General features: G+C 36.2%; 1 protein-coding gene across 2 annotated transcripts in view; it reads right to left on the bottom strand.

The window, feature by feature from the left end:
• LOC107672258 (inositol 1,4,5-trisphosphate receptor type 2-like) overlaps positions 1-8,225 on the bottom strand; it is a 93,232-nt gene extending 85,007 nt beyond the window's left edge. For both annotated transcript variants that reach the window (XM_016465371.1, XM_016465372.1), the window contains exon 1: positions 7,795-8,225. In XM_016465371.1, coding sequence (XP_016320857.1) covers positions 7,795-7,886 — 92 coding nt within the window. In that variant the 5' untranslated portion in view covers positions 7,887-8,225. The remainder of the gene's footprint in view (positions 1-7,794) is intronic.
• Positions 8,226-10,801: the final 2,576 nt, after the last annotated feature.

Raw genomic sequence — 10,801 nt, 5'->3', positions numbered from 1 at the left:
GGTAAGGGGCGTAACATTTCCGTCACACGCTTGAGGAATTCGGCCAATCACAACGCACTGGATAGCTGGCCAATCAGAGCACACCTCGCTTTTCAGACTGATGAGCTTTGTAAAAATCGTCGCGTTTCAGAAAGGCGGGGCATAGAGGAGAAACAATAATGTACAGTTTGTGGAAAATAATGTGTTTTTTGAACCTTAAACCACATAAACACATTTCATTACACCAAATACACAAAATAATATTCTTTTTAGCAGCATCATATGACCCCTTTAATGATAGCACTTGTTTCAGCTTGGCTATCTTGTGAACACAGCTGTCTGTAAATAAATACTTCAGCAATAAAATGTAGAAGTTCACACCACTGCACTGAACTGACTGGAGGAATGTGGGTGTGATATAGGTCTCTTACACATCATGTTGAGAATAAAATGAAGTTTATTATTATTTTTGGTTTAACTGAATTTATGAATAATGCTTCCATGATGTAAATCAAACAACCTCAAAATTTGTAGTACAACATCAAGCTAATCTTCCTTCCTTACAATTGTAGAAGACACAAAAAAGGAATGAATGGTGTGAGTTCACACTACATACATTACCACATTTAAAGGAAGTGCCTCACAGCGTATGACAGAAAGGCCATTATCTGAGCAGTAGCATTACTTTTCTCCTGTTACCCAAGAGTTGGGCAGCAGCAGTGTTTCCCCAACCTTTTTTGTACCCCTTTGTACCTCAAGTACCCTTTTGTCAACAACAAAAAAGCAATGCATTTCATTTAAAATGAAAAAAAAAAACCATGAAATATGAAGCGAAACTCACCATTTATGTTCATAAAATGATTATATGTGGCAGTCCAGCATATTGGTAAATTATGTATGGTTGCATAAGACCATAAAGTATGTGGAAAGCTGTTCTATTTAATTTTTGCAGATTCAGAGTTCAGTGTTCACAAGCGTTTTGATGCAATTCAACTAATTATTATTAGTTACTATGCTTTAAGACTTTGGACAGGACAAATAGTTTCAAAGCACAGAATAAATAGCACTAAACATTATGCAGTAGTATTATGAAAAAGAAACAAGTGTGAGTAAGGCCTGTAAAGAGTGCTGCTTCCTGAAATCTAATTCTGTCGCGTGTCTTGCTGTTATGATCTATTGACAGCCATAATTTGTTAAAATCACAAATACTGATTTTAGGTTTAGCAAAGCAATATTTTCAAGTACCTTTAGAGGTAGCATACACTTGGTTGGGATTTTTGGGACAGTCCATTCTGAGAAAGGAACAACTTTTGCTTGAAAGTCTACAGTGTATTAATGAATTTCCTTTAACAGTAAGAAGTTAAATTCTCCTGAATATAAAGACAAAGTTGCAAAAACCTGATTTTCAGGTCTACAACATCAAGTAACAGTAAGTTGTCCTCTGATGTGCATTTCCCACAGAAAAAAAAAATCTACTATAATCTTTTTGACAGTCTTCAATCTCATTGAAATGAGGATTATGAAAACCCTCAGAGGGAAGCATGGGAATTTATGTAATTTATCTAAATTTAGATGCTTTATTAAAGTCTACCTATCCTCACATGAATCATCAGGCATGTCTGCATTTAATAACAATGCCAAATAATTAACAAATGTTCATTTAAATATTCAAACAATGTAAAAACTTTTTTTTTTAAATTAGCAACCACAGAGCTACCAAACCACCACAAAAAGAGCCACTCTACCGAACAATGACTAAGCCAAGTAAGTGCTGCAAATGGGTATTTTCATAGTGACAAATAGTTTTATTGCTTTAACTGGCTATGCCAGCACACTTCCTCATCTTCCTGTGTATCTGTACAGACGTATTAAACAAAGACATTAAGTACATTAATAGGATGTGTTTTAGAAGGGGGAGTAGAAAACAGGAAAGGTGCCAACAGAACAGCCTATAGTATTACATGCTTATAAATGAGTAACAGAGTTAAAATCTTTGACAGCCAGCAATCTTCAAAGACACAACAAAGTACACTACACAAGTTAAACATGAACCAAATGCAAGCCTGGTCGGCAGTGTTCAAACATACTAATTATAGCTCCATTACTTGATGACATGAGGTGAAGGATTTAGACCTTGTCCAAGCAAAATAATTGTTCCTAGCTTGCTGCAAGTTAAGCATGTTAGAACAAATCCTATTCTTTCTCTTAGACCGGATGATGATTTGTATTTCATATATAAGAAATTGGAGTAAGCTACTACATTTGCTTTCACAGCCATGAACCGATTAATAACTGATTATATAGAATGAACTGTGTGACCAGCCATATTAATGTCCTTTTAACCAAACAACTCTCAAATTATAGCCATAAATGTTTATTATGTAGAATTTCAACCAATCAAACCTCTTATCAGTCTTTCCTCTCTAGGGTTCGGCAGTATAACAAGATATTGGTTCCTAAAAAAAGGTTCCTAAAAAAAAAGACAACCCCATTCAACTTCCATTATATCTCTATACAAACCCATGACAGCCTCTGGGAAATTGTCACGAATCCTGTCCATGAACTTCCATCTGTTTGCCACCAGAGGTCGCCCTCCCTTTATATTGACTCTCACACCACACAGACTGTTACACATCACCCTGGACTACATTTCCCATGCTCCATTGCACTAATCACAAGCTCACCTGAAACCAATCACACACAGCTGCTACCAATAACACACACTATATAAATCAGTCTCACACCATTCAACGCCGAGTATTGTTCAGCATTTATCGCTCACCTAGGGATAGCTACTTTACGGAGCCCTTCCAAGTTCATGAGTCTAGCCTTGTTCATAGTCTGTTTTCCCGTGTCTTGATCCTAGCCTGTTATCTCGTCCTGTCTGATTTCTGCCTGCCCTGAAGTTTATAGCCTGTCTTGGATTTACCCTTTGCCTTGCTGATTCGGACTGTGTTTGCACCTCGATTGGATTATTGCTTGTTTTGGATTCCTTTTTTGTCTTGCCCTCTACATATCTGTTTGCTGGTGTCCGACTCTTGCCTGTGTTGACCCTGCCTGTAAATAAAAGCTTGCATATGGATCCACATGCCTCTCGTCTCATCGGCTCCGTTACAGAAATAATCCAAGAACGCCTTGTTTAGGATCAGAAGAAAAGCTTTGGCAATGTTCAGTATAGAGTGCAAGCATACTACTAAATACTGCACAGTATAAATTGCATACTGCCTGCTAAGTTTGCAAAATATTAAGAAATAGGCAATGTGCAATCATAAAAACTTTAGTTCCCTTCATTTGTGAAACATGTCTTTTGGCAGTTTGATCAAATAATGTTCCACTTCATTCATTAACTAGAAATAGAAAGTTAAGTCAAGCACATTGCATCGTGGGAAGCAGTACTCCCATAGGGTGCAACAGTGCCCAACCACTATTTCATCTGCCTTGGATACGCAAGTGTTTTTCCCATAGGGATTTAGAAAAAAAAGTCTTTAAGAGTTATAAGCTATGAGGTGAATTGCAACATGACAAACTTTGATTTGAAGTAAAAATGTATTTGAAAATCAGAAAAAAGACAAAGTTACAAGGCTGTGTATTTAACAGATTTAATGAGGGAAAGAACTACAATCCCGTGAAGCACTGTGAAAAATAAGAGAAACATAACTTGATTTAAATATGTTGGTTATATACAGAGAAACAAAAATTCTCATTTATTGCAAAATATGCATATTATGCATACAAGTATTTAAGTAGCTTGGGAACATTAGGAACATCATTCAAAGTGCTTCTTGGGAGTGGACGGGCGCTAAAGTGCTTTTTTGGTGCAATTTGCTTGTTGTGATTCTCTGACTGGTGGTGCTTTCTCTGCAGAATCATGGGTAATTAAGTTTTTCCACCATGAATTCTGCAGCTGAAAATTATTTACAATATAAGGCTGTAAATAATACAGGCTGGTGACTTCAACAAAAGCACATACCATTCGATTAACAACACCGTAGCTCACATTAGTCCTGTCTTTAAAGGGATAGTTTTCAAAAATGAACATTCTGTCATCATTTACTCACCCTCAAGTTGTTCCAAACCTGTATGAGTTTCTTTCTTCTTTCTCCTATTTGGTTGCCAACATTCTTCAAAATATCTTCTTCTGTGCTCAACAGAAGAAAACCACTCATACAGGTTTGAAAGAACTTGTGGGTGTGTAAATGATGGCAGAATGTTCATTTTTGGGTCAACTACAGCTCCCTCCACTAATACTGGCACCCTTGGTAAATATGAGCAAAGGTGGCTGTGAAAATAAATCTGCATCATTTATCTTTTTGATCTTTCATTACAACAAAAAAAATAAATAAATCACAAAATTCTAACCTGTCATTGAAGTAAATCACTGGAAAGTCGGGGGAAAATCTCATTATGAAATAAATGTTTTTCTATAGTTCACATTGGCCACAATTATTGGCACCTAATTATTGCAACATCCTTTTCCAAAGATAACAGCTCTGAGTTTTCTCCTATAATGCCTGATGAGTTTGGAGAACACTTGACAAGAGATTAGAGACCATTCCTTCATACAGATTCTCTCCAGATCCTTCAGATTCCCAGCTCCATGTTGGTGCTTCTTCTCTTCAATTCACCCCACTCATTTTCTATATAGGGTTCAGGTCAGGGACCTGGGATGGCCATGGCAGAAGCTTCATTTTGTGCTCAGTGACACATTTTTGTGTTGATTTTGATGGTTGTTTTGGATTATTGTCCTGATGGAAGATCCAACCACGGCCCATTGTTATTTGTTCAAATCCATGATGATGTCTCTGAAAAAGATGTCCAGGACCTCCGGCAGAAAAATAGGCCCTCAACATTAAAGATCCAACAGTATATTTAACCGTGGGCATGGGGTACTTTTTATCCCTGTTGGCACCAAACCCATCTGGTGGGTTTGCTGCCAAAAAGCTCTTTTTTTGTTTTTTTTTTGTTTCATCTGATCTGACCATAGAAGCCAGTCCCGTTTGAAGTTCCAGTCGTGTCTGACAACTGAATATGCTGGAATTTGTTATCGGATGAGTGAGGAGGATTTTTCTTGAAACCCTCCCGAACAACATGTGGTGATGTAGGGGCTGTTTGATTTTTTTTTAAGCTTTCTGACCCCAAGACTTAACTAATAACTGCAAATCTCCAGCTGTGATCCTTGGAGAGTCTTTGGCCACTCAAACTCTCCTCCTCACCGTGCATTAGGACAATATAGACACACGTCCTCTTCCAGGCAGATTTGTAACATCTTTAGTTGACTTCTTAATTATTGCCCTGAAATGGGGGTTTTCAATGCATTAGCTATTTCCCTACAGCCACATTCTATTTTGTGAAGCTCAACAATCTTGTTCTGCACATCAGAACTACATTCTTTGGTTTTACTGATATTCTTTGATGGATGATCAAGGGAATTTGGCCTTTGTGTTCCTCATATTTATAATCCTGTGGAACAGGAAGTCATGGCTGGACAATTTCATGCTCCTAGTCACCCTGGTGTGGTAAAAAAAAAATATATCCTATACTTAGCATACACTGCCTGTCTAAATATGGAAAAACATAACTGGACAAACACACTGCAAAAGTAACAAAAGACAAAAAATGGAATGTCAACTGTGAATAACAATACTGGGTCATGCAGTCTGACAGTTCGCTTTAACACAAAGTCTGCTCCTACAGAAAGCCACAATTCCAATACAAGTGCACATTACTACAAGTAAGTGTAAACTAGCCTGCATTATGCTTCTAAAGAAAACCCCATCGCTTACGTTTGAATCATAGTAAGAAAGTGAAAAACCACACAATAAGTTTTACAAATTCTGAAACTCCAAAACAACTAAACAGCTGTGTCATGAATTGTGAAAAGTGACAGAGAAATGACCACTACTGCAATCCCTCTGATTCAATACAGCAAAAACTCTTTGAACCTAAAATATTTAAGCAAAGAGAAGTTGTACATATTGTGACGGCAGCATTCTGAATGCCACAGAGCAGAATGGCACGGTGCACTGGAGCGTCATTTGTTCTGCACCTTAATTAATTGATGAGTCATTGCACAACAATGTAAAAGTGATTCAACGCACCTGAAATGGAGCTGGGCGTTTCACCTCCATGTGGTTATATTCGTAATCTTTAATAAGACTCTCAAGCAGATGTGTTCCTACATGACCACATGAAAATCAAATGAAAACTGCTTCTGTTACATAGTGCAATCTCAGAAACTCTAAAATTCAATTGCACAACAATGTAAAAGTGATTCAACGCACCTGAAATGGAGCTGGGCGTTTCACCTCCATGTGGTTATATTCGTAATCTTTAATAAGACTCAAGCAGATGTGTTCCTACATGACCACATGAAAATCAAATGAAAACTGCTTCTGTTACACAGTGCAATCTCAGAAACTCTAAAATTCAATTTGATTTAACTTTAAAGGAATAGTTCACCAAAAAATGAAAATTTGCTGAAAAATGTATTCACCCACAGACCATCAAAGATGCACAGTAGATGAGGTCGTTTCTTCATCAGAACAAATTTGGAGAAATGTAGCATTACATCTCTTTTTCACCAATAGATCCTCTGCAGTGAATGGGTGCCATCAGAAGGAGAGTTCAAACAGGAGAGTTTCTTACAAACATGCAGCTTTTCACTTCACAAGACCTTAACTGACTGACTGAAAGCATGGTTTACTTGTGGATTATTGTGATGTTTTCATCAGCTGTATGAACTCTCATTCTGACGGCACCCATTCACTGCAGAGGATCCACTGGTGAGCGAGTTATGTAATGCTAAATTTCTCCCAATCTATTCCGATGAAGAAAAGAACTCATCTATATCTTGGATGGCCTGAGGGTGAGAACATTTTCAGCAATATATTTTTTATTTTTGGGTGAACTGTTGCTTTATTAATTAAAGGTACACTCAGTAAATTTTTATCTGCGTTTAGCTGGATCTTACTCATTCCAAAAGTACCAGTGGTTTTTGATTTAAACTGACACTTTGTTGTCCACTTATCCTCATTCTGTTTGAACAGGTGAATTGCACACATCCTGATCCATACCATAGTGTGGACTAAGACTCCACGCCTGCAGTATGTATAATGTGTTTGTTGTTATAATGTTTTGTGTGCTATACCTTGTAAAGAGCACTGGCTGAAAAAGCTCTATAAAGCGAACATATTATTCGTGTTGTGATTATTAGTAGTTAATCAACCATTTTCATGACACAACAGGTCACATGATATTTAAAAAATGGCATCATCCATGAGGTGGTGACCCGCTCCATGTAGATTAAATCAGCTTTTTATTTTTATTTTTTATTTAATACTAAAGAAGTTGTTTTTTTTACTTTTTTAATACTAATTTATCTAGAGCCTTTATTTCATATGACGTATTTCTCTCAAATGTGCTGTTCATTTTTCAGATTTTCTTTGTAAAACATTTTTAATTCGCAAAAATTACTGCACACACCTTTAAACTGAGCCTATGTTAGTTGTATTAGTGTTACTGTGTAAAATAGCGAAAACTTTGCATTCCTGTTCAATGATTTGCATGCTTTTGAAGCAATGCTGTCACATTGCACCTCTGGCCTCCAGTATGTGCTCAAATCACTTCCTACTTCCACTCAACAAACTTCATCTGACATGAGGAGGATAAAACATAGATGAAATTGTATTGCAGGTTTAATATTGTATTACTGCATTTTGGGCAACATAATCACACCAGTGTACCTAAATGAAATATCTAAATGCCATGTTTACTTACGTTTAAGACGAATATAATGAGCAATGGGAGGCAACTTACCCTAAAGTGCTGATAAATCCATTGACAGTTCCCTCTGCATACAGAGACACGATATCCCCAATGTGAAGAAAACAAAACAAGTGTTCAGACATATCTGCAAAGGTTTCAGTAGTTTTTCCGATACTTTAAACCCCCCTGATCCAGCGCAATGTGTCCAGTCAACTCAGTGTCTCAACCCACTTGTTTCTTCGCTTTGGCAGTAACACATTCTAATAATCCAGCCGCCCGGAGAAGAGATGTGCTGAGCCCTTGACTTTTGAATTGTGATTCCTCTAACTGTGGCGTTTCTTCATGTATTCAACTTCTTCCCGTGAGACAAACGAGGCTTTTTCTCACCAATATGCCACTCGAGTGGGAGGAGACTCGCTCTCTGTCCCGTGAAATCAAGGAAGTGATGCTGTCTGTCTTTAATGCTGTGGCATGCAACTTGTGAGAATGCAACTTTTGTGTTTGCGCATTTGCGCAGTCGTGCTTGCACTTGCGTCGGTGGTGCATAATTCTTCCGGAAGTTTGTCGTCAAACTTTTTTTTTTTTTTTATGAATGAGTTTATACGTCTTTTTGTATGATGTAAAACCCTTATTAGAGCATTTCATATTATTATTTAATATAATATATGCACTTCAGTGGTGTCATCCAGCTAATTGTTTGTTTAGCTCCTTTTTTTAATTATACATCTCCAATTATAGATTTAGCTAAATAAATAAATGCATAAAAATATTACTTTAGAACCCATTCTGCTTTCACCATTATATGAATTGCTTCAATTTGAAATATTTAATAAAGCAGATAAAAATAGCCTAAACAGGTCATAGACGTTTGTGGGTTTTTTGAATGTATACCTAGCCTATATTTTAAAAATGTACCCCTTGTGTTTGTTTGTCTGGTTGATGTTAATTTAATGCATTTTTGTGCTATTTAACAAAAAAAAAGTTCCTTATTTGATAAAGCAAACGAATGTTGCTAACATTCTTCTGAGTATTTTAAATGAGATAGCTTTGTAACCTATATAAAAAAAGTTACTTAAAGGTCATATAACTTGTGTCTTTGAATAATCTATAGACCACCTTTGCATAATCACAGAAACAACTGTTTGCTTATCAGACATGAGCAAAGTCTTTATTTGTAACTTACCTGGGAATAATGGCAGAAATTACTGAATAATGGTATTTAAAATAATATTACTGATGAATGGATCTAATGTCCTAATTGAACTATGGCCTAATCCTGGTCCTGTCTGTGAAACCAGGCCTTGAGCTCTTAACCTAAGGTTTGGTTAAACTCGCCTGCACTGCCATCTAGTGTCATGAGAATGAAAAATTAAAATAAAGCCACATGGTTGGTTTTGTTTCTCGATTACAACTGAAATTTGGTTTCATAATGTAACAAATACAACTTCACAGCCACTTAATATTTATTAGTTTACAAAGAAAACCTATTGTTAAAATTATACGTGTGGAAATTATACATTGTGACCTAGATATTGATGATAGAAATTCCCATATATAAAATAAATATATAAATATTCCTACATATTACACATTTCACCAAACATTCACTGAAACCCTTTATGTAGGATGTGGAGTTTACAGTACAGTAATAATATATATTTTACACCAGCGCAGTCTGCTCATTTCTGTCATGTGATTGTACATATGAAGAACTCCTGTCAACCTTAATACATTTGCTATTATCATACAGACTGATTAAAACATGGCAGAAAATAGGGCTGTTGTGTGGTTAAAGAATGAGGCAACGCTGGGTGCAATGAGAGATCATTTGCAGAGGGGAAGATTTTCCCAAACGCTTTTGGTTTAGAAGACATGCATTACGGTGCACGAGTCATATGGACAACTTTTATGCTGCTTTTTATCCTTGCTGGAGCTGGAGCTTATCCCATTCACTTTAGTAATGACAAACAATAGTTGGACATTCTGCAAACAATCTCCTTTATTCACAAGCGTGATAAGTTGATGACAGATTTTTCATTTTTGGGGCAAATAATTTCTGAGTTTCAGACTTGCAGTAATAAAATAAAGAACAAAAATACCCTATTATTGAATGTAATGAGAATTCAAGGTACAAAAAAAACAACGTTTCCTCAGTGGTGGAAGCAGATACCACATGCTACACAATGCTACAAAATATATAGCCTAGAGTTGACCTTCTGACGCACATTGAAAATACAAAAACAAATTCTGTGGGGAACTGAAAGAAACATAGCAGGCTATGCAGACAAGTGTAGATATTTAGTAGAAAATGTGTGTTTTTGTGATCTTACAGCAGAAAATAATGTGGAAAATGGCCTCAGAAAGACCTTTTCTGTGTAAAAATGTTTCTACACAGAAAGAGTTTTAGTTTATTATACAACATAAATAACATATGTTGTATAAATAACAGTTGTTATATAGCCTACAATTATTTTTGGGATGAGAAGTGCTTTTTTTTCTTCATTGGTTTTTGTAGATTTTCATGTTCAGTGACTGCAATGTGCAGTTTAATGTGCAGAGATGCACAAGATGGTGCTAATCACAAGCATTTTATGGAAACACGCAAACGTTCTGAGCTAATTAAATGCCCTATATTTATTTTGTGCATATGTATATTTCTGTGCATATTTATTGTTAAAATGTATTAATTCAAATTAATTTTAATACACGTGGCAGACTCAAGCCCTCCTTAAATTTTATTTTCATCTGCTACAGTAGGTGATGTTGCTTTTAAGATATTGTCCTGTATCTAGGTCTCACACACTGCTTAAACATTTCATGTTTTTATATTTCTGCATTTAAATCCCATTTACGTGTTTAAAGTCATCAGATGTCCAAGTTCTCCTCACTATAAGACCTGCAACAAGCCTTTTTTTTATTATTTCAGTGAATGAATGCCACTGTATTCATAACCAGTGTTGGGGGTAACGCATTACAAGTAACGTGAGTTACGTAATCAGATTACTTTTTTCAAGTAACTAGTAAAGTAACGCATTACTTTTTAATTTACAAGAGAATA

The sequence above is a fragment of the Sinocyclocheilus anshuiensis genome, unplaced genomic scaffold, assembly GCF_001515605.1.
Source record: "Sinocyclocheilus anshuiensis isolate Anshui unplaced genomic scaffold, SAMN03320099.WGS_v1.1 scaffold997, whole genome shotgun sequence".
Classification (NCBI taxonomy): domain Eukaryota; kingdom Metazoa; phylum Chordata; class Actinopteri; order Cypriniformes; family Cyprinidae; genus Sinocyclocheilus; species Sinocyclocheilus anshuiensis.
The sequence above is the reverse complement of the archived record's forward strand: the minus strand, read 5'-3'. Positions and strand labels throughout refer to the sequence as shown.